This window comes from Meriones unguiculatus, chromosome 11, assembly GCF_030254825.1.
Source record: "Meriones unguiculatus strain TT.TT164.6M chromosome 11, Bangor_MerUng_6.1, whole genome shotgun sequence".
NCBI classification, from domain to species: Eukaryota; Metazoa; Chordata; class Mammalia; order Rodentia; family Muridae; genus Meriones; species Meriones unguiculatus.
In genome coordinates, this window is record NC_083359.1 from 10,864,799 (window position 1) to 10,892,683 (window position 27,885).

Here is a 27,885-nt window from a genome sequence, read left to right on the forward strand (position 1 = left end):
GCTCGCTGCGGGGTCTGATGACCTGAGTTTAGTCTCAGAACCCCAAGGGAAAGAGAAGATCCTAGTGTCTAGTAGCTGTTCAGTCCATGAGGCTGCATGTCTCAGCTGGTTTTCAGTACACACCCAGGTCCTGAAGAAGTGGACTCTAATGCCAGGGAAGGAATGGACCTGCCAGTGAGAGCGAGAGCAAGCGAGCAGATAGAGCCAGCTTCCTTCTTCCGTGCCCTTTATACAGGCCGCCAACAGAAGGTGTGGTCTGGGTTAGAGGTGCATCTCCCCACCTCAAGATTTGGATTAGAAGTGGGTCTCCCTACTGCAAATGATTCAGTTAAGAAAAAAATCTCTCACAGATGTGCCCAGCCATTTGGGTTTTAGTTCACTGTAGATGTAGCCAAGCTCACAACCTGCAACAGCCACCACACTCCCTTATTCCAAGACTTTAGTCCTAGGCCATTCTCACTTAAAGAAATGAAAGACTGTAGATGTGAGAGTTTTTTGTTTTTAAATACGTTTAAGAGCCTGGCATGGGGGTGCGCACCTGTATCCGGGGGCTGAAGCAGGAGGACTGCAAGTCTAGCCTGAGATCCAGCTGAGACTGTTCTACAGGCTTGTAACGCTAACTGCTTGAGAGGCTAAACTAGGCGGCTAACAAGTTCAATGCCGGTCAGCTGAGTGGAAGCCTGCGTCAAGATGAAAAGTAATCGGAGAACGTGGGCGGGGCGGGGGTGGGGAGGCCACTCTGTAAACCCACTCGGTGGTTTACAACCATCTGTAACTCCAGTTTCAGGAGACCAACACCACCTTCTGATCTCTGCAGGTACCGGGTGCTACAAGCCTGGAGATGTAGCTCAGTGCTAGAACACCTATGTAGTATGTCCAAGCCCCTAGCTTCGATCCCCAGTATAAAACAAGGTAAAAACAAAACCAAAATTCTTCTGACAGCTCTAAGAGGCAGAGCCTGTTGGTGAGGCTTTGACCCCCTCATTGGCCCCAGGAAAGCAGGATCCTCCATTCCATCCATTGCTTTCCCCCGGGGCTGGAGTGGTATCTATTTACTCCACGCTCTCAGGCCGGGCGGCACAAGAATCTGTTAAGTCTGGTTGACGCCAGATTTCCCAAACTGATTTTGTCTCTGTCCCCACGAGTTTCTGGGGTGGCGCTCAGTCCTGCCTAAGGCTCCTAGCCACTTCCTGCTTCTGGTTTGGATTTTCCTGGCATCTTCTGTGGCCCTGTTGTCTGAAAGGCTGAAGTCCGGCTCGGATTCACCCTTGGCTCTGGTGGCTTCCAGCCAAGCCACTTTAGGGAGGTGGCTCTTGCACACCTGTACCTGGCTTCCCCTCAGGCAACAACACATGGTGTGGAGAGGCCAAAATAGGCCGACCAACAAGGAGACTCAGCTCCAAATGAACTTTCCACCAAGCCGCTTTAATCTTCCACACAGCTACCAAGTCCATTTCTGTGACCACCACCTTGACAAGGCCATCATCATGGTTCTCTGGATCTCAGTAGCAGCCACGTCTCTAGGTTCCTGTTTTCCCTGTGCCCTTGCATCTAGCCAGCAGGGTTCTGTAAGAAATCAAGTCCCACCCTATCCTGTTTCTACTCAGGATGCTTGGGGATCCCAACTCACTATAAAAGCCAAATGCATTTCATTGTCTGAGGCAATCACCTGCTGACAATATGACCTTCCAGGCCTGTCTCCACACTGGCTTCCTCAGCAGGCCTCTCAGGCTGGCTCTGGCCTACTCGAAGCTTTTCACATGTCCCACCCTCCCCCTCCCCCAGAGCTCCATATGGTTCCCTTCCTCATCTCCTTTAAGTATTCGACTCTTACCTTCTTGGCAAGGCTCTGGCCACTGTAGAAAACACTGTACCCAGCTCCAATTTCCTTTTTCCCATCCCATCCTTTGCTTTACTTCTCCCCACAGCACATACTACCTGTAACAGTCTAATTTTCTGTCTTATTTGTCTCCCTCACATCAACTCCATAAAGGTAAGGTTCTTTGTCTGTCAGATGGTGCTGAGTCTGAATGCCTGGAGCAGCATCTGGCATCTCGTAGGCACTTGCTCAGTACTGGCAGAATGCCCATAAGACGGGGGAGGTGGGAAAGAAGTAGCCGATCCTCATCTATTCCTCCTATCGGGGAAGCTGTGATTCCTGGAGGCCATACCCAGGCTGGCCTACAGACTTCCCTAAGGCTGGGTCTGCTGGCTCATGGCTGTCTCCAGTGCCTGGTATGGGGCTGTGTATCTTTGTGGTTGACCAAATGCCTAGACAGCTGGGATCTAAGACAGAAAGTCACCTCACCTATTCAGAAAACAGAGGGCTCGGGAGCCTAACCCACCTTTCTTCTTTCTCCTGCTCCTCTTTTTGGCATTTCTGGGATTAAGTTATAATAAGTGCTCTACCTCTGTTTTCTCCGTTCACATAAACACATACACACACCTTTACTTTTATTCTATATGCATGGGGTGTTTTGCCTGTACATATGTCTGTGTACCACATGTATACAGTGCCTGTGGAGGCCAGAAAGGGCATCAGATCCCTGGGAGCGAAGTTATAGATGGTTGTGAGCTGCCATGTGGGTGCTGGGAATTGAACCTGGGTCCTCTGGAAGAGCAGCCAGTGCTCTTAACCAATGAGTTATCTCTCCAACTACCTCCTACTCACTCCTTATATTTTTGAGATAGAGTCTCACTATGAAGCCCAGGCTAGCTTTGAACTGGTCTTCCTGCCTCTGCCTCAAGTACTGAGATATATACCAAGCTAAACTCTCTCCTCCCTCTTGCTCTTTCTGTCTTGGCTCACTGGGTCACACTTGCTAGCTTTCTAGCATTATCCAAGCACTGTGTACTTTTCTTCCCAGTCAGAACAGGATCAACAGATGGGGACATTGAAACAGCAAATCTCTGCCTGTCCTGAGCCATATCTTCCACTGGGCTGCCCTGTCACACCCAAGGGACTTCCCTGCTCCAGGGTACTCTGTGCCCTTCCTCTTTGGACATCTACCTCTGAAACCACTTCCTCCAGTGCTGGCTCCACCTCTTTCTCCTTGCACTCCTACCCTGGCTCCATCAATGTGGGGGTCTCCTTCGTTCTATGCATTAGGGACCCCTCCATTCCAAGGACTTCATTCCATATGAAGGACCCCCTTCCAAGCCAGTATGGCATCATATGATGGAGAAAGCATGGTCTCTGGGGAACAGGGCGATCCTATCCTTTTTTTGTTCTTATTCAGAATCAGGAGTATTATGGACAAATGATGGAGCTACTGGACAAAATGGATACAACATGGCCCCTGTTCCTGTGCCTGGTGGGCTCTCACACCAGTGTGCACTGACCCCTGACTCTGTGTGGAACTGGGGGGCTTGAAATAGGGTAGAGAAAGTGAGGGAAGCCCTGTTCCACCCAGGCCACACTACTAGCACCCGGGATACATACTCTGGAAGTCCAGCTGCAGGGACAGGACATCTTTGAAGAGGATGCCCTCCTGCTTGGCTATCTGTCCAGCCTCTTCCTGGGGGCCTTGCTCCCCAACAGCTGCCTTGAGCATATCATCGTCCATCACTTTTGGCTCCATCGAGTCAAATGACCGGCTCATCTTCTCTGAGAAGCTTGGTTCCTTTGGTTTGAGAACAGAATTGGGCTGTGTCTGTCATGGTGTCATGGCCTGCCAGGAGGCCACAGCTGCCCATTCCCATCCCTTGCCTGCTGTTCTTTGGGGGCAAATGCACTGCTGAAAGACTGCCCCAGGCCTTCCCAGCAGCCAATTGTTTCCTCATGAGGGGTTCACTGTTTGACCTCACAACCACAGTTGGGTGCTTACCTAGGCCTACAGGGCTGGCACCCACACGGGTCTCCTCAGCCTATGCTCCTCACGTCCCCTTGAGATTCTGTAACCTCCTGTTTCTGTTTTGACCTAGGTCTGTTGGTACAAGGCACTGACAGTGATCCTTGGTAGTGCCAGCCCACAATGCTCTTCTGGGAGTATCTCATCTCCAGGAAGACAGTCATGCATGGGGGAGACACTGACTCAAGGTGGCCATTCATGTTCTCCCTTGAGAAATGGGAAGCTTGGGCTCTCAGAATGAGTGAACACATGAGCCAGCTTCTTGACTGGGGAGGACCCGTGCAGCTGGTGCGTGCCAGGCACGTGGTATGTAGAGAGCAGGATACACATACGGACACACGCAGCAGGGGTTTACTTGCTGGCTTCCCTAAGGCCAGGCCCTGTACTGTTTGTTGCCCTTTCTGTAATTTTGGGTTTCTTACATTAATTTCTCTGTTACTTAAGCCAAATCAGGTTTAGTTGCTAACGGCCCAAAGGCATCTGCTGAGGCACTATGGTGATGGCAGGGTCTGTGTGTTGGGTTAATTACACTTGACTGCTATGCTTGCTTGGGTAGATCTCAGCACTGGAGGGCTGGCTGCTCACGCCTCATCGTGATGAACATTTCCAACTCCAGAAAGCCGGGGGCGTATGCTCCTGTCAGGCCACTGGAATTCTGTCTTCTGAGTTCGTCCCTCCCCTCTTCTCCAACTTGCTTCTCACTTCCCTCCTTGCCTTCTACCTTTGACCACTGGTTTCCCTGACCCTCTGGTCCTTCCCATCTTGAAGGTGACTCTTCCCTCTGCCTTCTATTCTACAGGGCCAGAGCAACCTGAGACTGCTCTGCCATGAATCCTGACAGTCCGTATTCCTTCTAATTGCCCTCTGAGAACCTTCTTTGGTACCGACCATCTGAATGCAGCACATAAAAGTATTCACTTTCTATTCTGTCACCATCCCTGATCAAAGATTCCAATGTCAATAACTCTTGTGTGCCTTTCCTTCCATTCCCCCACTCCATGTTGTGTAGCCATTTCCTCTGAATTAAAACATTCCTCCCTGGAGGGAACGTGACCCATAAGACCCAAGAAGCTCACAAAGTTACAATACTAGGAGACTACTTAAGAGTTTATATAAGGCTGGGCATGGCGGCATAACTTTAATCTGAGCACGAGGGAGGGGGGCAGGGAAGTGACAGTGGCAGGGACAGGGGCAGAGGCAGGAGGATCTCTGTGAGTTTGAGGCCAGCCTAGTTTACATAGTGAGTTCCAGGACAGCCAAGGCTATGTAGCAAGACCCTGTCTCAAAGCAAAACAAAACAAACTAACGACAACAACAAAACCTAGAGTTTATATAAGGAGTAACAGTTACTGAGAAAGAAAAGACTATCTATGATGGAGGGCCCGGTAAGTCAGGCTTAGAGCTCCAGGATGCAACCAACTGTCGTGACTTGTCACCTGTAGTGGGGTTGGCTTTTCAGTGATAAGGTTGTCCTTGAGTCACTCATCCTCCTGGGAGTAATTGTGATAAGCTCGCTGGCCCACAAGCTATCCTTGGATAGAGTGTCCTTTGGCGTGCCATTGGTGCCTTATCTGGGGTTAATAGATGGCAATAGCTCCCATGGTCCCTGCTCTTTCTCCATCTGTACCCCCTAGCCTTCGAAACCTCAGCCTTGTCTTCCTACTCTTTCCAGCCTGACTCTTCCTTCTCAGGGTGACTGACTGATTCAACCTCCCTGGACAGTTTTCGTGCTCATCAGCTTCCTAGTCTTCCTAAATAGTTTTCCTTAAAGTTTCTCATGACTTACCACCAACCTCAAAATTAATGTGTTTCATCTGTCAGATGTTATCTGAAAAGTACTTAGAGCTTTTTTTTTTTTTTTTTAAAGGTGTTGTGCTTTGGGAAATGACTCAATGCTAGTGTCAAAACTTTGCCCGCAGTTTCTTCAGGGCTTGTTAACCGTGTGTGACAGGTCAAGCTAGCTTCCAGTCCAGCTCAGCAGGTTCTGTGCAGTGTAGGGCTGGGGAAGGGACTTTGCTAAGTGTTCACACCCAGGGCAGGACTTTGATTTTGATTGGGTATCTTTTGAAACACAACTTTACCAGCTTAAATCTTTGCCTTTTTTCCTGTCAGGTGTATCACTCCTTCCTCCTACCTATCTCTAAGACCTTCCGTTTAGTCTACACATCCATACTGAATAACTAACCCCTGCTATGAATGATTCAGACAGGTCTTCTGCTTCATACATGAGTTAAAACATCATACTGATATTCACTTAAAAACAAGTTAGTGGGTATGGGGAACTATGAAAGCACATAGTAGGAACAGTAGCCTGGCAATGGAAGATACTGTTTGAAGGATGAAAAGAAAAGAAAGTGGGAAGGGGGAAGAGCACAGTGAGGACCCCAAGCAAGAAAGCAGAAAGGGTCTGTTTTGCATTTCTATCCTATAATAGCTGGGATACTCTTAAGGCTTCTAAGGTAGAGATGGATCACATGGTAGTTTTTAAAAGCTCATTATAGCTGTTGTGGCAGGAATTACAAAAGGAGTGAGGGGAGCCGGGAGCTGTGGTGAATGCCTTTAATCCCAGATGCAGGCAGAGCTCTATGAGTTTGGGGGCTGGCTTGGTCTACCTAGTATGTTCCATGTCAGATAAAGCTACACAGAGACACTGCGCCAAAGGAAGTAAAGGAAGGAAGGAGTGACCAGAGAGGTTGTAATATGGGGGTCTCCAGGAACTTAGTTTCTATGTAGTACTAATCATCCCCAGTGTGAGACAGAATCTAGCTTGGAAGGTGATGCCCAAGGTAATGATTGATTGACACAAATGTTAGAAAGAGGAGTAGTGGGGAGAGCTTAATAGAAATGGAAGCTGAAGTAAATTGCCCGCCAGAAGAACTTTGGTAGAAGAGTTAAAAGTTCATGGACACCGATGAGGAGCCTTGAAGTGGGAGAGCCCTACAGGAGGTGGCATCAGGGTCTAGGTGCCCAGAAGAAAGACAAACCTTTCAATTCCATTGGCTCCCTCAGATCCAGAGAACAAAGAGAGTTTCTGATTCACACAGAGTTTTTTTTTTTTTTTTTTTTTTTTTTTTTTTTTTTTTTTTGAAGGGGTGGGGACCAGTGGTGGCTCTTGGTTCCATACCATGTGACCTGGCCTGACCTAGTCTATTTGACCCCTGGCATGGTGGGTGGCCTGGACAGGAGACTAAAGTTGTAATTCAAGTTTGTCTTGACCCAGGAATCAAGGGGAGCAAGACTTGCTCACAGCTGTAAGAAGGGAAAGAGACTTTGGGAGAGGTACAAGCTTACAGCAGCTCTCTACAGCCAACCTAGAAAAAGAATACTGAAGGGACATGGCCTGCTTTCTGTTTCATACTTGAATTAAATAAATTATCTCAACATTTACCTACAAACATTGACAAGTTAGTGGATGAGCAGAACTATGAAAGCACATAACAGGGATCTTTGTAACAGTAAGGCTTTTCTAGACTGACCAATATGCAGATTTTCCAAAAGCCGCGGCCTCTTGGCTAATGCAGAACCCATTTTCCTAAACATGACTCTTGTAAGCAGCATACTAGGAACAAGCCACTGTCACAGCTCATATTTATGACAGTTTTTCCCCTATAGGACAAGGCCCAAAGAACCTTCCCTTATGGGGATTGTATCAATAATTTATCCAAATTATATCAGCCAGTTTGACTTGCCTGATGATAGTGTCCTTGGTGAAGACCAGCGGTAGGATGTGGAGAAGCAGCAGAAAGCTTTACCTACAAATCAACCAGGTAGCCTCTGTGCAGGGGTAAAAAAAACATGGCTCCACTGGACCTGAAACACTATATAGACCCTATGGGCCACAAAAGTAGGAGAATAAAAGCAAATGCTGACTGAGTACTTCTTACTCTCCGTGCACATAACTTATTTAATTACATGTCAGCTCTGGGATAGAAAGCGAGGCTTGAGCAAGCAAAGTGTGTCCAATTTCAGTCACGGAGTGAATTCCCGACAGAGACTGATCTAGAACACTAGCATCTGTATTCTCCTCCCAAGCACTCATACAGCACCGGATGAAGTAACTTGCTGCACATCAGGAGGATAGAGGTAACAGCCAAGTTCTAGAAGGAGTTGTCAGTGGATGGGGCACCTCCCTGTCTGTGAAACAGATCAAGCCAGGAAACTGGCAGATGGGCCCTCTTCCTACTTGCTTTTGCTGGCTGAAGAATCAATACGAGATTTTCTTCTTCAAGGGCCGGGTAGAGTCTCAGTACAAGTGTAAAATGACATGTGTGCTCATTTTACAGATGAGAAGGGCCAGATCAGAGTCCTCAGAGAAGAGTTACAGGACAGACTTCAGTCATGCAGCCTCTGCTCTTGGAGTCGTTCCGGAGCCTAGACTCTCGCTTCTTACCTCTCTTTGCAGTAGACGCTTCGCTTGGTTGCCGGGGAGCCAAGCACCGCTTGGTTGCTAAGAGGAAGTCAGGCAATAAATATCCTGGGTGAAAGTTGGTGTGTCACGTGATTGTACTTCTGGGCGGGGAAACGCTTCTAACACCAACCAGACTTGAAGAAAACAAACGTCTCTCCAATCAGCACCGTCAATGCGCAGCAACTTCTAGTTACGCTTTTTTTTTTCTTTCTGCCCGCCTATTTAAGTGACTGACAGACTTTTTATCCAGTCATAGGAGAGGTTCTCTAGACTGACCGACAGGCTAATGAATCAAGAAGAACAGCCACTCGTTTGGAGGCGGGTCCGGGGGGGGGAGTGCCGCTACGGCTGACGGGGACCCCGGTGACTTAGCTTGCACCGTTGCCCAATCGGACGCCGTGGGGTGGGTGGGACTTCACCGAGAGTGGCGTGCCGTCCAATCGGAGGCGGGCTGGGTAGACGCCGCCCAATAGAAATGTACTCGGAGGGCGAGGTCAGGCCGGCGCTCGGCGTTCCCGAGGGTGGGGCGGGGGCAAGTGTCAGTCAGGGCAGAGCGCGGCGCGGGCAGCGGAGAGCCGTGGCACCCAGGCGTCCGGGCCGGAACGAGGCCCGCCGAGATGGAGTTCCTGCTGGGCAATCCGTTCAGCACCCCCGTAGGGCAGTGTCTGGGTAAGGCCGCGCGTGGGGCAGGCGTCGAGTGAGCCACCGAGCGGCTGGCCGGGCTGGTGTGGTCCGGGGGGCCTCCTGCCGGCACCGGTAGCACCTCACGTGTGGGTTGGGCTTCCGCCAATAAGCCGTGTCATCTCAAAGGTGGACTGGGCATCCTTGTCACGAGGCCTCTGCCTGACGCTGGTGCCACCTCGCTCCCCTGAGGTGCAACTTGGACTTGGAGAGGCTCTCTGCATCCCTGCCCGTCAGGGCCCAGCTTTTCAAGTCTCTCCCCAGAAATAGTGTCCACGCTGGGCTTCTTACCCTTGGGCATTGGGAGATGTCATCTGCTCCCAGGGCCTCTGTTTCCCAGAGCCTTTGTGGGATGGCGCTTCTTTCCTCCATCCTTGTCCCTGCTCGTTGGTACCAATGGTTCTGAGGCTGGGCACCTGCCCAGAAAATGCCCCATGCTGCACGACTTCTAATTTGAGCTGCAACTCGCCAGGCTGTAGGAGGGACTGGAATGGGGGAGGCGCTCCGAGAAGGTGACTGTCATGGCAGGGGGATGGCACAGCTACAGAGCCTCCTAGGAAAGAAGGGAGGCCGCGCTGCCTTTTGATAAGCACTCCGCTGGAACCCGGAAACTTGAACTCCAGTGACTTTGCCAGGGACTCTCCTTTTGACCTTGTGCCCTTTACGTTTTGACGTCTTCTTGTCCCTCACACGAGGCGTTTTGAGATAAGCTGCCGTGGGACTTCTCACTTTCTGAAGTTTTTCATCTTCTTTGTTGATATTCAGTGTCTCCTTACATCGACTCTTGTTCTCCAATTATAGTATGTTAAATGGTAGCAAAGTACGCAGAGCACCTGTCAGTACTATAAGGAGTTCGACCCCATGCCGAACGAGGAAGAGCACAGGCAAAGATATAAGAATGTGGCCACTATGAAGTTTCCGTACTGAAAAAGCCACTTGCGGGCTGGGGCATAGTTCAGTGGTAGAGCATTAGCTTAGCACACACAAAATTCTAGATTTGATCTCCAGCACTGCAAGTAATAAATAATAAACAAGCAATTTGGCCTTTCACCCAAGGCAGGAGCTCATGCCAATGAATCAGTCAAAAGTGCTGATTAGTTTCTTTTAAAACTGCCTTGGGGTTGGAGAGCTGGCTCAGTGTTTAAGAGTGCTGTCTGGCTGTGGATCCAGGTTCCGTTCCCAGCACCTGCAGAGAGGCTCACAGCCAGCTGTAACTTCAGTCCCAGGGGACTGGTTGCCCTCTTCTGGCATCTTTTATATACGTGGCATGTAAATGGTGCACAAACAGGCAGGCAAAAAAAAAAACCACACCCACATACATAAAATTTTTAAAAATTAAAGCTGGGTCTGCAGGTTGGTTGAAATTATCTTTTATGAACTGGGATCTGTACGGCCATTGTGGGTCTGACCAGTTCTGGCAGTAGAGATTTGCATATTTTCTACTTTGCATATGAATTTATGGCCTACTTTTCTGTCTTCGGAGGGTCTGTGAACTAACGGAGGCTTCTTTTGTTGGTTAATTGACATTTAGGGGCATTTTGTTACTTTTAGATAACAGTGTATTTTGTAAGTGATTATGGATACTGGGACCTGAAAGTCTTTTCCCACTTGTATGACACTTTGTTCTCTGATGTTCACTTGAGTCTCTCTCTCTCTCTCTATATATATATATCCATATGTGTATATATATGTATATATGTGTATATATATGTATATATATATGTATATATATGTGTATATATATGGATATATATATGATATGTGTATATATATGTATATATATATATGTATATATATGTGTATATATATGGATATATATATGTTATGTATATATACTTGAATATGAAGTGTTTCAGTTTCATGTGTTTGTTTTGCCTTCATGTATGTCTGTATACCACTTGCAGTCCTTGTGCCCACAAAGGCCAGAAGAGGGTGTAAGATCCCCTGGAACTGGAGTTACAGACAGTTGTGAGCTGCCATGTGGGTGCTGGGAATCAAGCCGGGTCCTTTGGAAGAGCACCAGGCTCTTAACCACAGAATCACCCCTCCAGCCTCCCCTCTCTTTTTGAAGAGGCTTTATTTTATTTATGTATGTATGTGCGTGTGTCTTCATGAGTCTATATAACATGTGTATGTGGGTGCCTGTGGAGGAAGAAGAGGGCATTGGATTCTTTGGAGGAAAGTTACAGGCATTTGTGATCTGGCTGATGTGGGTGCTGGGATCCAAGCTCCGGTTCTCATGACTGAGCAGCAAGTGCTCTTAACCACTGAGTCATCGCTTCAGCCTTGACTGTCTCTTCCAAGTCTCACTCTCCTTTCTTCTTACTCATTTCCTTTTCTGTTTCACCCTTATCTTCAAGTATTCTTTTACTGTAGCCCAAACTCACTTCTCAAGCCAGTGTTGAGTTCAAGCCAGTGAACTTAAGGGTCTTGTAGGGTTAGAAGATGGAAGAGCAGAATGTAGAAAGCTCTCTCTCTCTCTTTCTCTCACACACACACACGTATATACATATATATATGTATTATATACGTATATACATATATACATATATATGTATTATAATATACATATATATGTATTATATACGTATATACATATATACATATATATATGTACATATATATATACATATATATGTATATACGTCTATAATATATGTATATACATGTATATATGTATATACGTCTATAATACATATATAATACATATATAGTGTGTGTTGTATAATTGAAATATATTTCAATTTTATGTGTTTGTTTTGCCTTCATGTATGCCTGTATACCATGTGTATTCCTTGTGCCTACGGAAAAATAAGGGATGTAGGGGTATTTGAATGGACATAAATAAGTAAATGTGTTAGATGTGCCCTGAGTTGAATGACCTTGGCTGTGGCACCTCAGAAGATTGTGTAAGCCTTCTAAGCCTGAGAGTGATTGAGAGAAAAGGAGGGAAGAATGAGGAGAGACCTTTTTTAGAGTTCTTGAAGGGGATGATGTCTACCAGCACTTGGTATCTTATCTAGAACACTGTAGAGTCTCAGTGATTTGAGCCCTCTTTCTGTTCATAACATAATAATTAAGTCAGGCTTGGGCTTTCTGTCAGAAGAGGCTATGTGATGTGACTGGTTTATGGTCTGGTTTAGATACACTATTGCTTATAAAAGATATTTGAGGGACTGGATAGATGGTTCTTTGGTTTGTTTGTTTGTTTTGAGACAGGGTTTCTCTATGTAGCCTTGGCTGTCCTGGACTCACTTTGTAGACCAGGCTGACCTCGAACTCACAGAGATCCGTCTGCCTCTGCCTTCCATGTGCTGGGATTAAAGGAATGTGGCACCATGCCCTGCTGGATAGAGATGGTTCTTAAAAGAGCACTTGTTGTTCTTGCAATGCTAATAAGTTCACAAGGCAGCTCACGGCCATCTTTAACTGGAGTTTCAGGGATCTGATACCATTTTTTTCCTTTGTGGCATGCATGTGGTACATATGTATACATACAGGCAAACATACACACATATAATAAACAAATAAATATTAAGAAAAAGAAATTTGATTATGGAGATGATGAAGAGTCCCTGTTGCTAGGTAGCCAATAGTCAGCAGGTTGGCCTTAGTCATTTTAGTTTATAAAAATGATAAATTGACAGGTTGAAATTTTAATGGCTATTCTATAGTATTGTGGCAAAGAGTAAAGGTGAGTTTTGGTACTGTGATTTTTAAAAAGTATGTACTTATGCTGGGAATGGTGGTGCATGCTAGTAATCCCAGGAGGAGGTGGAGCCAGGAAGATCAGGAGTTCAAGGCCAGCCTCAGCTGCATAGAGAGTTTGAGATTGTCGTGGGTTACCTAAGACCCTTTATCTCAACCATCAGCAGCAACAAAAAGTATGGGAAGAGGGTATACAGAAATAGCAACCACTAATGCTTAAAATAGCAGCTGAGGGACTGGAGAGATGGGTCAGCAATTAAAAGTACTGGCTGCTTTTTCTGAGGATCCAGGTTTGATTTCTAGCACCTGCATGGCAGCTTACAGCCATCTGTTAATTCCAGTCTCAAGAACTCTGAGACTTCTGGCTCTGTGGGCTGTGAGCAAGCATGCCTGTGATAACGCAGACATTGTGTAGGCAAACACCCATACATATAAAAATAATAAGTAGATAAATCTCTAAAAAAGATGTAATAGCAGCTACAGGGCTGGAGAGATGGCTCAGAGGTCAAGAGCACCTATTGTTCTTGCAGATGATCCAGGATCAGATACCAGTGCCCAGATGGTGGCTCACAATTGCCTGTAATTCTAATTCCAGGGTACCCAACGTCCTCTTCTCATCTCCACGGGCTCATGCATGCTTGTGGTACACATACATGCACTCAGGTGCACACACGTGCACATAAAATAAAAATAGATATTTAAGACAGCAGCTAAAAGCAGTTCTCTGAGGATCATTTGATTTTTTTCAGCTGTTTTGTGATAAGTTGTCCTACCCACTTTAGAGATGAGGAAACTGAGGCTCTGAGGAGTGAAATGACTGCTTCCCGGTAGAGGAGAGAGCCAGGGTCTCTGGTCCTGGGGTTTAGGTTGGGGAAAAACCTAGAGCTTCCTGGGACTGGAAACGAGATGTAGGAGTTAAAAAAGATGTCAGAAGAGGGTGGTGGACAGGGGTAGGTGTGCCCTCTGAGTCTAAGGCACTCTGCAGGCCAGGAGGAGGATATGGTGGCCCATGGGGACAACTGAGTGAGCAGGGAGAAAGGAGAGGATGTGGGTTTATCTGATCAGCAGACTGCGTGGAGGAGGGAGGTGGCTGTGGGGAATGCGTTTGGTAGGGCTGGATGACAAGAGGAGGGCCTGCTCTGGATGGGCAGTATCAAGATGATTCTTTCTGTGCCAGGGTTTGAAGTCAGTGCTAAATGTGATTTTCATTAATTGGCTCCAACTTTTAATTTCTAGACGTTATTTTCCCACCCATTAAGTACTATTAGCTGCGCATGCCTCGTACATAAGTGCCTTGGTCATTTTTGAGCACCTGTAATTCCCAGGCCTCAGGAATACAGGTATTTGTGGGGTTATGCTTGGACTCAGGGCTTTACAAGTGCTAGGCAAGTGTGAACGTGCAAATAATAAATAAAGGAGCCATTAGGAGAGAAAACATCCTCACTATACATGTCCTGGGCTGGAGTGACTGGCGGAAAAATTATTGAAGACTTCTAATGTGGCGCTGTTTGGTTCAGTACTAAGTCTGCCCCTAGCGCAAGAACAGTCTGCTATAGCTCCTTGTGCATTTCATGTGTGGATCTTTTGTCCTGGAAGCTACTCATGACTTGACTTAGTTTGGAGCCTAAGAAATGTGGAAGTTAAATGGATTCAAGGTATGGCTGCATAATGTCCACCTTCTACTGCTCAGGGTTGGATGAAGTTGAATGCCAGGTATCAGGAGTTCCCCAGGTCAGGTCCATGGTGTTCTGCAGATGCCCGCCCATTTCTCTTGCTTCGGCTAGAAATGTCTTCAGATATTCATTTCAATTCAAAGATCATTGCCCCCCCCCCCAAATTACGTCAGCCACAGACAGGAGGCAGATATCAGTCACAGTGTTTGTGTTTGGAGACGGGGTGGTGTTGGCCATGAAGTACTTCCCAGTGTCCTGTGAATGGGATGATGAAGTCTGGCCTGGCTGTTTATACCAAGGGTAATTAGTTGTCCCTCTGAGTGTTGCAACAGTTGGCAGTTGTGCAAAGCCCTTTGACTTTCTCATTTTCTTTAGTCCTTACAATCGTGTAAGATACAGGGGAGGAGACTGAAAGGAGCTCACAGTGTCTTACTGTGAGACTTAAAATTCCCAAGCAACAGCAATATGCAGACTCTGCAGAGAATATCATCGAAGCCTCGGAACACGGAATTATTTGAGTCTCATCATTTATGTTTGACCTAAAGAAAAGTCCAGGCTCTGGGAAACGAGACTTGCGCAGGCCAGCGGCAGAGGGAAGCTTGAAATCGCTCCTGGTGAGTGCTCACTTGGCACTTCCCCAGGCCACTTCTTGGCTCAGAACGCATCATTCATCAGCATCCGAACCAGGAAGGCCTGCTAGGCTGGAATGCTGGGCCCCACGCAGAGTCTAGAGGCAGGCTCTAGAACTGTGCATTTCTAATCAGCTCCCTAAACATGCTGCCGCTCTCACCGGCGCACTTCGAGAACCATTGCTGTGGATGGAATGTTTGGCTTCTTTTCATCTTTTTCTTTTTTTTTTTTAATCTTTCTTCAGACACTAAGTATGGACTTTGGGGGACTCTCTCTCGAGGGTGATTATCTCCAGTTCACTTACTAGGACAGTCAGTGGCTTTATGTTGCTCACCTGAACATGTCCAGCCAAGGTCGTTCAGTCAAACAAGGAACTTGGACGGGTCCCTAGCTCATATTTCCCAGAAGGTGGTTGGGTAGGATTGGACAGGTTCATGAAGTTAGAGAATAAAGGAGAGGAGGAAATATTAATAAGCGTAGCTAAACATTTAAATGGCTTCTTGCATCTTAAAATCATTTAATTTTCACAGCAGTGGTATAAAGAGATACTGTTATCTCTGATTTGCAGATGGGAACCGTCAAGGCAGCACAAAGATGTATTAACCTACTTAGAGTCACATGGCTAGTAGTGAGGGGTTAGAGTCTAAACCCAGCACCCTGCATCCAGGAGCTGCCCTGGGCAGTTACAGAAAGATCATTCTCTCTTAGCATCAAAGCCCCACCTGTGCGGAATGAAAAAGCTGGGTCTACTAGGAAATTAGCTACAGACAGTGACACTTCAAGATCAGGGGTAGGGACACTCCCATGAACCTCCATTAGAGGTGAAAAGGACAGGTCAGTGGGACTGGGACAAAATCTGGGGTTCTGAGAAGATTTACCCTTCATTGCCTGGACAAGTTATAAAACAGCAGACTGGAAAGACACAGGCGGGCTAGAGGCTCTTTCTCTCGCCTTTTAACTGTGCAAGAGCAGGGTCCCTGGGAGAGCCATGACCTGGGGCACATTTGGGGCAGTGCGCATTCTCATAACTGTCCTTTTGAAAAACCATAAAGAAAATAGGAAAAATGGAAAAATTCAAAAGAGAATAAAATTTCCAAACAAGAATAAACTTTCTTACAAATTCCTTGAGATTTTTCCTATTTTTATCTTTGTTTTACTCCTCAGAAAGCAACATCTTATAGCCTCTCAGCACGTTTCCTGTGCTTAGTTAGTACCTTTTGACTTTATATTTGGGATTCTCAGAGAGAGGGAGGGATAAACGCAGTCCTTTGAGGAGTATCACATGAGGGATGTTGATAAATCTTGGCTTGGCAGATAAATCAGCCAGAACATTTTGACTGACCCAGTAGTCTGGAAGGATGTAATAGCATTCAAATTTGGGGTGTTGGGTCAGCTTGGCTTTTTATTTTTTATTTTTAGATTTTATTATTTATTTTTGTGTGTGCGTAGGGAGTGTGTTTTGCTTGCATATATGCCTGTGCATGCAGTGTCCAGGGGAGGCAGAAGGTTCATCAGATCCCTTGGAACTGAAGTTACAAATGCTGGGAACCAAACCCATGTCCTCTGGAAGACTAGTAAGTGATCTTACCTGCTGAACCGCCTCTTTAGCCACGCCCCCACTTGGTTTAAATTTTTAAAATTTATCTTATGTATGTGTGTGTATGAGTGTGGTTGCATGTGTGCCAGGGTGCTTAGGCAGAGGCCAGAGGACAATGCCTGGGAGTCAGTTCTCTCTTGCCATCTTGTGGGATCCAGGAATTGGTCGTTGGTCCTCAGGCCTTTGTGCAAAGTGCCTTCACCCACTGACCCATCTCTCTGGCCCTTACTATGCTTAGAAAAGAGGATTCATACAAGCTAGTTTCAGAGTTGGCCCTGTTTAATGTTTCTTTCTCCCGACAAAAGATTCTCTTTGATATTCTCCATCTGAACATCAAGCTGCCACCCCCATCTTTAAGCAGCCCTCTGAGAGCCTCCTCGTGTTTGTGGCACGACTCTACCTTCCAACTGTGCTGTTATTGCCAGTAGAAAAGCAAAATGCATTATCGTAGCCCGGTTTTTCTCATGCACCTTTTGGACTAACTGTTCTATGACTGTGTCCAGTCATTTTCTGTTTTTAAAACATCTTGGTAAAGTGCATATAACACAATTTATATGCATGTGACCCATTTTTATGCATGTGCTTGTGTATGGAGACCAGAGGACAACCTCAGGAGTCATCCTCAGGACCGGCAAGGTCTCTCATTGTTTTGAAACTCACAAATTAGGCTAGACTGGCTTCCACAGTGCTTCTTTCTTTCTTTTTAAAACAGTGTTTCACTGTGTGGCTCTGGCAGGCCTAGAACTCACTATGTAGTTCAGGCTTGTAGCTCAGAGATCTGTCTGCCTCTGCCTCTTGAGTGCTGGGGCTAAAGGGATCAATCAGGCTTAGGTCCTTACATGACTGAGTTGTTCCTTAGTCCCATCTCTAACCATTATACGGTAGAGTGGTACTGGTACTCAGGGGAGTGTCACCACCATCCATCACTGACCACTTCATTTCACAAATCTGAAAGACCGTCTCCTGGGCTTCCTCCCCAGCACTGGCCGCTGCCATGCTTCAGACACTATGAACTTAAAACTCTCTAAGACTTTCATCTGAAGAGCATTCCAGGATTTGTCCTTTGGTGTCTGTTTCAGTTGGCATGGCTTCTTAGAGGTTCATGTGCTAGAGCATGTCGAATCTTCTTTCCTTTTAAAGGCTTTGTTATATCCCATTGTGTGTGCATACTGTTTTTATCTGTGCACCCTCTGTCAGCCATTCAAGTTACTTCTGCTTCTTGGCTGTTGTTGATAATGCTACTGTGAACATGAGTGTGCAAGTATGTGTTCATGTCTGTGTTTTAAATTTGTTTGGCTGTGTACCCAGAGGTGAACTTGCTAGGTCACATGGTAATTCATTTCTACCTTTAACTTTTGATGGTGCTGGGGACACTGGACTCAGGACTGAACATGTGCCAGGTGAGTGCCTTATCGCTGATAAGGCTGCACCCCAGCCCCACTTCTAGTTCTTGCCGACCGACCTTGCTGGTCTCTCAGGCGCTGCGGCACTTCACCTCCCGCCAGCAGAGCGCAAACTCAGCCCCACGTCTTCCTCAACTGTTTCTCAGTTTTGTTGCTTTCCTTTATAATGCCAGTGACTGGGTGAGGCATGCTCTCTCTTTGCAGTCTTTGTTCTTTGTTCTTTCTCCTTCCTTCCTTCCTTCCTTCTTTCCTTCCTTCCTTCCTTCCTTCCTTCCTTCCTTCCTTCCTTCCTTCCTTCCTTCTTTCCTTTTTCTTTTTACTTTTTACAGTGCTGGGAATAGTTGAACAGAAGGCCTCATAAATGCAAGGCAGTTGCTCCGACGTTGAGCTACATCCCTGGCCTTTAATTGTGGTTTTGATTGTGTTTCCCTAATGGTTGATGATGCTGAACATCTTTGCTTGTCCTATTGTCTTCCTCTTGGAGAAATAACTGCTCAAGTTCTTTACCTAATTTTTGAGTTGTTGATTTTGTTCAGTTTAGGAGTTTTCTGTGTAGTCTGTGTATTACTCCCAAGCAGCAAATGTTTGTCCCACTCTGTAGGATGCCTTTCTTCTTTGTTGCCAGTGTCCTTCAGAGAACAGATTTTCATTCCAGTTTCTCTGTCTGTCGCTGCTTTTGCCTTTGGTGCCATGCTCTGATTTTTTTCAGTACAGTCTAAGGGTAAAACACTTGGTGTTATGAGAACTAGCCTGACTCCTCTCCAGATTCTGGGTTAAGTACCTTTTTAAAAAAGTAAAAGTCCCTTTTCCCTGTTTTGGGGTCTGGGACAAGGGCTCATTTTAGCCCTGGCTGGCCTAGAACTGTGTAGACTAGGAACTCACAAAGATCCACCTGCCTCTGCCAAGCGCTGGCTTTACAGGCCTGTGTCACCCTGCCCAGGTTTTTTTTTTCATATGTGTTAGATATTCATATCAACAGGTTTCTTTATGATGTGTCATACAATATGTAATGTATGTTGATTGTATTTACTCCCCATTGTCCTCTTGTTTTGCTCGCACTCTTTGCTCCGCTCTTCCCAGTTGGCCTCCCTTTTACTTTTGTGGTGTTTTTGTTTCTGTGAACCATTGAGTTTAATTAGGGTTACTTAATAAAGCATAGGCAACTTACTTGTGTCTACACCCCTGAAAACAGTCTCCCCCTCTTCCAACAACCTTTTACTGCCTATAATTACTCAAAGAGGGATGGGACCTGGTGAGCCCCTCCCCCATAAACTCCCAGGGAAGAGCAGGCATCCTGAGCCCCTCCACCTTCATGGAAGAACGTTGCTGGTTCCAGTCTTTTATAGGTAATCACAGCTGCTGTGACTTTAAGAGAAGGTAAAGGCGAGTGACACCGAATATGACAGCGTGGGTTCAGTCCTCGGGACCGCACGATGGAAATACAGAGCTAACTGCTGCAAGTTTGTCCTTTAACCTCCACATACATGCCATGGCAACTGTATGCACATTCAGGAGCTCTCTCTCGTGAAAGAATTTTTTTAAAAAGTGTGCAATAGCCATGTCATACCTGGAAGACAGTGTTAGACAGTACTGTACCCCATTCTTTAGCTCTTAAGATCTTGCTGTTCCTTCATCCTTGAGGTCCTCTGAGGCTTGGAGAGGGGGGTATAGATGTCCTATAAATAGGAACGCTCTTCCCATTATGTGAGTGTTCAACAATCACTTATTTTCAGCACTCTGACCAGTTAGGAGTCTTTGAAATAACTGCAGCCCACTACAGAGTGAAGCTTCTCTGACCAGAGCATTAATCAGTAGTGATAAATGTTAAGTAGTCAGAAAAAAAAAAGTCAAGTAGTTAGAAGGCAATTTGACTGGCATATCATGTCGCTGTAACAAAACAAGAGTTTCACCAATAGGGCCTGTGCCTTGGTATCCACAGGCTTTTGGCTTTTCTCTTGTGGAATAGACTTTAGTCTAATCAGAAAATGGTTCATTGCCCCTGTAACAGCCATGGTACTATTGTACCAGTGGGTATCTCTTGCTGGAAGGTTAGTAGTGTAGTATTCTGGGTCCATAGTTGAGTAAGACAATCATTAGTAACAATTCTCCACCTCACTTAGCCTGCATAGCACATTCTTGAGAAGCTAGCTGTCGGGGAAGACGCTTTTAGCTCAGTTCTGCCTTGGTTACTTTATGCTCTGCACAAACTCATCTGGTGCCTTCAGCAATAGGGTTTTATTATATAGTTCTGGTAACCAATAGCAGTGGCAATAGCCAGAATTGGTTGGGAGGCCTCTGAGACCTCCTTGTCCAACTTACAGGGAAGTAGTCCAGCCCACCACTGGGATTTTTATTTAATAACTTTATGGCTTCTAAAATGGCTTTATCCACCCATGTAAGAGAATCCTGTTTATGTTTAGATATTTATTTTGTGTGTGATTTATATGTGTATATGTTTAGCGGGGATATGTTTGCCCATGCTTGCACATGGGGCCAAAGGTGAATCTCTGGTGGCTTCCTCTAGTACTTTCCACCTTATTTTTTATTACATTTATTTATTATATATAGAAGTGTGTGAGTGCATGCACCATTGCACACATGGAAAGGTTGGAGATAGATTGTGGGAGCTGGTTCTCCTTTTCTGCCATGTGAGTCCTGGGGGTTGGACTCAGGTCATCAGACTTGGGAGCAGCAAGCACCCTTACCTGCTGAGCCATCTTATTAGTCCAGCCACCTTATTTTTTGAGACAAGTTCTCTCGCTGAACTTGGCACTCCCCATTTTGGCCACAGTGGCTGGGTGATCTTAGCATTTGCCTGTCTCTGTCTCAGGGTTAAGCTTAAAAGTGTGCACTGTCACACCAAGCTTTAAACTTTATTTATTTATTTAGGTTTTTCGAGGCAGGGTTTCTCTGTAGCCTTGTCTGTCCTGGACTCACTTTGTAGACCAGGCTGGCCTTGAACTCACAGAGATCCACCTGCCTCTGCCTCCTGAGTGCTGGGATTACAGACGTGCACCACCATGCCCAGCTCAAACTTTATTTTTTAATTAGCAGATTTTCTTGTGGCTTTTGTATTTAGTAGGTTGACTTTTTTCTACCTCTCTCTTTTTCCCCATCTCCCTGCTACGCTTCTCTGCTTCAACTTTTCTACCCCCAGTACCTCCTGTCTCCAAAGAAGTGCTTTTTTTTTTTTAATTTTGCTGATAGACACTGTACCACGGAGCTATGTCCCCAGCTATTTTTTGGCTGAATACCTCACAAATGTAATTTCCTTTAATTCCCACAAAATTGTAGGTAGGTATTATCATTCATATACATAGTTATTGTTTGTTTTTAAGAGACGTGGACTTGATGTGTTACTCAGGGTGACTTCCAAGCCCTGGGCTCAAGTGACCCTCTCAACCTAGCTACCTAAGTAGCAGAGACTGGCACGACTCATGTTTTATTGCCTAAGGATCCTAGGCTTAGAACTGAAGGACCATCCTGAAGGTCCTAAACCAGAAACTCAGAGAATCACAGGGTTCCAGATAAAAGAGCCCTAGCCTTCTTTGGCCTGTCATTTGTTTAAGGGAAACAGGCCCAGATAGGGTAGGCCTATGCCAGAGTAGAGACTTGACCTAGGACCCCAAACTCTGTGCCCCTGACTCCTAAACTGCGTAGCTCAGTGATTCTCTGTCGAGTTGAGTTGGATGGCTATCTTCATGACTTCCATGGCTGGAAATCTAGGAATAGTGTCTTAATCCAGATCGGTTCTTGTGGTTAGCGAGTCACCCTGTTCTTCGCATAGGACGCTATGAGTAAGCCTCCCTCCCACAAGCTTTCTGAGGAGCCTCCCTGAGGCTCCAGGGCTGTGGGGTCTGCTCTCTGAATTTGCCGAGGAACTGTGGTTGTGGATGATGGAGGGAAGGAACTTAGGCAGACGCAGCAGTGCAAGCCTGACTTTTCACACAGGTGCCATCTGCTGTTTCAACCACTAGTGAAGTGGGTGGTATGTTAAAAATTCTCTTTGGGGTTTTATTTTTAAATTCAGTGCAATAGAGAATAACTCACTGTAGCCTAGACTAGTCTGGAGTTCACTGTAGCTCAGGTTGGCCTTCGACTAACACAATCTCTTTGCCTAAGACCCAGGAGTGCTGAGATTGTAAGTGTGAGCCAGCACATCCAGCTTGAGAGAAAGATTTCATCTCCAAAAATTGGGCTGTGAATCTTTGAGAGCTGGTGACAAGAAAAGAACAGGGATGTGTACTAGCAATGAGGCTTTTTTTTTTCTGCTCCTCCAGAGAGAAATCATATCATTCTGGCTGATCATTAGTCAAAATAAAGAACTGTGGCCTTGGAAATTGTTCCTGGGGAGTCTGAATGCTGACTTTGACTGAATTTGCTAGTGTCTTCCAGAGAGACTCAGAAACTTCTGAAATTTTTCTTTTTTAAGATTATTATTATTTTTTTAATGTATATGCGTGTTTTGCCTGTGTGTGTGTGTATATATATGCATGTGTGTGTTTCACAGGCATGCCTGGAGCCTGCAGAGGTCAGATGAGGACTTTAATGTTCTGGACCTGGAGTTGCAGGTAGTTGAGCACTATGTATCTCCTGCGAGAGCAAATGATCTTAACCACTGAACCACCCCTCCATCCCCAACTTTGGAAATTCCTAAACCAGCAACTCAGAATCACAGGGTTCCAGATAAAAGAGCCCTAGCTTCCCTTGGCCTAACTCTCATTTGTGTAGGGGAAACAAGCCCAGAGAGGGGAGGCCTATGCTGTTTTTTACCCTCACAAATACTTCTGACAACAAAATGTGGAATTTCCCCCGATACCAACTGGGAGTCCTATAATTCTGTTTGGTTCTAACACTGCTTGGAGTGGGTGCAGACCCCACTGGGAGGGGTTGATTCCTGCACGACTATACTACCTCATACACGAGTGAGCCTTGGTAACTTCCTCTGTGCTTCCGAGTAGCCAGCTGCGAGTTAGGGTCTCTTACAACACCTTCCTTCTGTTCGATAGTTTGCCATAACAGCTTATAGAACTCAGCACATTCTACTCCCACTGATGTAAAGGATTCACCCCATGAACAGCCACGTGGAACAGTCCATAGTACAAGAAAAGGAGGAAGAACACGAGGCTTCTCTGCCTTGCTGTGTCTACCGTCTCTCAGGATCCCTGCACATCGCAGTCTGTGCTCTCACGGCCCCTCGCGGCTCACGGCCCCCCGCTTAGGGGTCTGTGGAGGCGCCAGCAGGGTAGCCGTGGTTGAGTGCACTATTCCCCATGGCTTGCTCGGCTTTAGAGCTGCAACCTTTGAGTGGGGTGGGGTTGTTATGGACTGAAAGTCCCAGCCTTCGAAACCTGCCTCGGTCTTTGTGGCGATTAGCTGTCCTGCTGTCTCAGGGTCTCAGGGTCCCCCACTACCAGTCATCTTTTCCAGGCTGGGCATGGCTTCACATGCCTTTAATACCAGTCCTTGGAAGGTAGAGGCTGTCAGATTTTTATGGGTTCAGGGCACAGCCTGGTCTACCTAAGGAGCAACCAGCGCTACACAGTGAGGCCCTGTCTCAGAAAACCAAACCAAACACCCTCCTGACAAGACAGTGCAAAACAAAAGACAGCACTCCAGATCGTGCCAGGGATCTGAACAAAGGCAGTGTTTCTCATGCCACGGTAGGGGCCTTCCCATGGTCCCACACTGAGTTGGTTTGATGACAGCCACAGGGCTTTCTGTTTACCCACAGTTCTTGTCACTCATTGGCTATTTTTATGGTAGAGAAGCTCAATGAGGCAGTATCCAGATGCCATTTAGTACAGGGGCCCTTGACTCACCCTCATGGAGGTAAATACATTTTACTGTTTGAAAGTTAATCTCCTGATTTAGACTGGTTGGTAGGAAGAACAGCTTAGCCCCAGGTTTGGTGGCTTAAATGAATCTGGTCCCCAAATCACCTTTAGCTTCTGTTTTATTGGCTTTTTCTGGCACTCATTTCAAACTACACCTCAGACTGGGACCTGGGAAGTGTGGGATTGGCCAGCACTCTGTCACGCCTTTGCTGTGTGACTTTGGGCAGGTCATGTCCTACTTGTTAGATATTTGAACAACAGGTTCTTCAGACTCATTCCCAGTTCTTCAACTCCAGGAACAAATTTTATAACATAAAAAGTGGCTTTTAGTTTGTCTTGAGACTTTTATCCCTCTGTAGGAGTACTCTTAAGAATCCAGTTTATATGTGCATGCACATATTCATACACTTCGTGCATTTATTTATACCTGTGTGTATAATACATTGATTTGTGTATGTTATGTGTATAATAAATATTGTATATTTTCTTTCTGACATTTTCATTGAGATATGGTTTCCTTTTTTTTTTTTTTTTCTCAGAGAGGGTCTTAGGTATGGTTTTCTAACAGGCAATGCAATATACAAATCTTAGTTGTTGCATTCTTGACAACTGCATGAGTTTTGTAGTTTACACCCTGCCAAGACACAGAGTATCAACTTCATTCAATAAAGTTATTATTATTATTATTATTTTTGTCGTGCCCCTTTCCAGGCAGGCTTCCTGTCAGCGCGCCTGCAGAGGCAGCCACTGGCCTTGTCTGTCCCTTAGGTCTGGAAGTACAGTTAAGTGAAGTCACATGGTGTGTGCTGTTTTGTGCTTCATCCTAGTGATACTCTGATGAGGTTTTCTGCTGTCTTCTGGCCCTGAGAAATCCTCTACCTGTGTGGTATTTCCACCACCTGCTACCCTGAAAGGTCATGAAGTTTGGCTTCCTTCCAGTCTCTGAGCTGCTATGGCTGAGAAGCAAGGGCCCTCTGCCAGGGGCCCACCATATTGTCTGCTGAATGTGCTGGAAAGAACAGTTTGATTTCCAGACTCTAGGTTGAGTTTGTTTCTATAATTGTTGGTGTCACAGTCTTCTCTCTTGCCAGCTGAGCACATTCGATCCGCCAGCAGACAAGACTAACTCTGACACCCGAAAATGTCACTTGTAATGGCACGTTTCTAAAAAGGTGTCCACGGCATGCATTCGTTTCAGTTTCATGTACACACAAGACAGATTGCTCCAGGGGTGAGCAATGTCAGAAGAAGGGAGGTGAGGAGGCAGAGAATCGTGCTGAACTAGAGGCTCTGGGTGCCTCTTGTCTGCAGGCTTTGCTGTTGCTGTTTGTTTGTTTGTCTTTAGAGTGCCCTTAACATTTCTTTCATCTTGGTTTTGACCTTCTCTGGCTCAGTCTAGCCCTGATCTGCCTGACCAGTTGCTCTTAGCTGGCTTCCTTCTCTGTTCTCGTTCCCTTTCTATATTGTGTGCCCCATATGTGGGACAGACCTGCTGGAAACCTCCCGGGGCTCCCATCTTCTGAACCACTTATAAACCGAGCCTGCTGTAGGAGGCCCTCACCCACTGGGCTCCCTTCTGTCTCTTCCCTTGCAAGCATGCTGCCATTCCCGGGCTCTCCCTGGTTGTGCACAGCATGTTATGGCTCCCGTGTAGGTCTCATTCACTTGTAGTTTAGATCTGTAACTCCTTCTAGGTCTATTTAGGGTCTTATGCTGACAAAAAAAATCCTAATCTGCAGTGATAAAGGCTCTTTATATGTATTTGATAAATATTTAACTATTTAAGTGTGGTCATTAGCCTTTAGTTCTGGAATAGTGTTAAGAGTGGCCTCCCCTATCTTCTCTGTGAAAAATAGGCCAGAGGGAAGGACTAGGGATTTACTCTCACTGGTGCACTGGTGGGAAGGGGAGAGGAGGCATGTTTATTCCTTTGGGTAATGAAGTATTGCAGGAAGCTGGCTGTCCTTCATTGTGGTGCTCAGTGGGTTGTAGGCTCCAGCATACAGCTTATGTGTTTGGAACCAAGTCTGTTTCTTGTTTTGCAGCTTTCTCTCTGGAAGTTTTAAGGAGGTGGTCCTAAAAGTGGGCTGTGTAATTTTATCTCTCTTGGGACTTTCTTAGGATCAAATAACCCAGCAGGATTGAAGTCCAGTGTGGCCCACAGCACAGCCTGCTGGTGTCATTCACCTCCTGTGGAGTTGTGTATGGGGCAGGTCAGTGAGATCCATGTGGACTGTTCTGCCCCATCCGTATGCATGCTACCTGGCACAGGACCCAGGTAAATTGAGGACTCCCCGCCAAGTAGCCAGCTGCTTTATGGGGACTGTGGTCCTCTGTTCTCTCAGGGCTGAGAAAGTGGCATGGGAGACGGTCTCCAGCACATTTTGGAAAGATGGTTAAAAATCAAGTGTGTCTTCCTGACTGAATCACACTCCAGTGCACAGAGCAACTCTCTAGATGTGGTTTTATTTTGGCAAACCATACATCCAAATAACATAATATTGTCACCACAACCATTTTAAACCTAGAATTCAATGGTGGTAAGTACAATAACATTTAATGTCCTTGTACAGCCATTACAGCCATTCATTTCCAGAAGCTTTTTCAAATTTTTCCCAGCAGAAATTGTGTGTCCATTAAACACTGGCTCTCCCCCATGCTCCCAAGCAACTACCATTCTACATTCTGGCTATGAGTCTGACTGCTCAAGAGCCTCATATAAATGAAACTATACAGTATTTATCTTTTAAAACCAACCTAATGTACTTATTATATCTTCAGGGCTCATCCGTGTTAGAGTACATGTCAGTTTTGTTTTGTTTTTGGTTTTTTTTGAGACAAGGTCTCACCGTGTATCCCTGGCTATCCTGGAACTCTTTGTAGACCAGGCTGGCCTCAAACTCATAGAGATCCTCCTGCCTCTGTCTCTGAGTTCTGGGATTAAAATTGTGTGCTACCACAGCCATTTTTTCTTCTTTTTGAATGCTGAATAACATTCCACTTTATGGACAGACTACATTCTGTAATAACTTACCTATGGATGGACACGGGCTAATTCTGCCTTTTGACTCTTTTGAATTAGTACCATTATGAACAGGGGTGCACAAATATCTCGTTTTAGTTAGGATTATTGTTGCTGTGATGAAACACCATGACCAAAACCAAGGTGTGGGGGAAAGGGCTGGTTTGGCCTACATTTTCACATTGTAGTTCATCATTAAAGGAAGTCAGGGCAGGTTCTCAAACAGGGAGGGAACCTGGAGGCAAGAGCTGGTTCAGAGGACATGCAGGGTGCTGCTTACAGGATTGCATCCTCTAGTTGGCTCGGCCTGTTTTATTTTCTTTTTTAATTTGAGACAGGGTTTCTCTGTGTATCCTTGGCTGTCCTAGACTTTGTAGACCAGGCTGGCCTCAAACGCACAGAGATCTGCCTTGTAGACCAGGCTGGCCTCAAACGCACAGAGATCTGCCTGCCTCTGCCTCCCTGAGTTCTGGAATTACAGGCATGTGCCACCATACCTGGCTTGGGCCCGTTTCCTTATAGAACCCAGGATTACTAGTCCAGAGATGGCACCACCCAAATGGTTCCAGCTCTTCCCCATTAATCAATAATTAAGAAAATACCTTACATGCTTGCCTACAGTCTGATGTTTGGAGGCATTTGCTTTTAATTTTAAAAATTAATTATTTATTATTGTTATTATTATTTTGATACATACTTACATTTGCTTGTAGGACCAAATAAAATATCACTTTTTTACCTTTCACTTTTTAACAGACGAGAAAATGATTGACTTATTTCTTGAGAGGAGAGGCAGTTTCTTAATTGAGGTTCCATCTTCTCAGAGATGACTGTAGCTTGTGTCAGTTTGATGTAAAACTATCCAGCGCACATCTGTTTGAATTGTTGCTTTTGATGCCTTTGGGTACATAGCCAGAAATAGAATTGCTGGGTAAAATGGTAAGCCAACTTTTATTTCTTTCTCTAACTTTTAATTTCTTTTTAACTTTTAAAAATCTCTGTGTGTGTGTGTGTGTGTGTGTGTGTGCGCGCGCGCACCTGTGTGCCTACTGGTCTGGATGAGTACCACATGCAT

At 45.9% G+C, this 27,885-nt stretch overlaps 2 protein-coding genes across 12 annotated transcripts in view; one reads left to right on the forward strand and one right to left on the reverse strand.

The window, feature by feature from the left end:
- The window catches only part of Drc3 (dynein regulatory complex subunit 3), a 43,613-nt gene extending 35,382 nt beyond the window's left edge, over nucleotides 1-8,231 (reverse strand). Inside the window, exons 1-2 of the mRNA XM_060363602.1 lie at nucleotides 8,035-8,231; nucleotides 3,443-3,623 (exon numbers count right to left, since the gene is read on the reverse strand). Of these exons, the coding sequence (XP_060219585.1) occupies nucleotides 3,443-3,602 (160 nt within the window). The 5' untranslated portion in view covers nucleotides 3,603-3,623; nucleotides 8,035-8,231. The remainder of the gene's footprint in view (nucleotides 1-3,442; nucleotides 3,624-8,034) is intronic.
- A 488-nt stretch (nucleotides 8,232-8,719) lies between these two features.
- Tom1l2 (target of myb1 like 2 membrane trafficking protein) overlaps nucleotides 8,720-27,885 on the forward strand; it is a 123,588-nt gene continuing 104,422 nt past the window's right edge. For 5 of the 11 annotated variants that reach the window (XM_060363611.1, XM_060363613.1, XM_060363612.1 and 2 more), the window contains exon 1: nucleotides 8,720-8,928. In XM_060363611.1, coding sequence (XP_060219594.1) covers nucleotides 8,735-8,928 — 194 coding nt within the window. In that variant the 5' untranslated portion in view covers nucleotides 8,720-8,734. The remainder of the gene's footprint in view (nucleotides 8,929-27,885) is intronic. The other 6 variants (XM_060363616.1, XM_060363617.1, XM_021639543.2 and 3 more) reach the window with 4 other exon arrangements.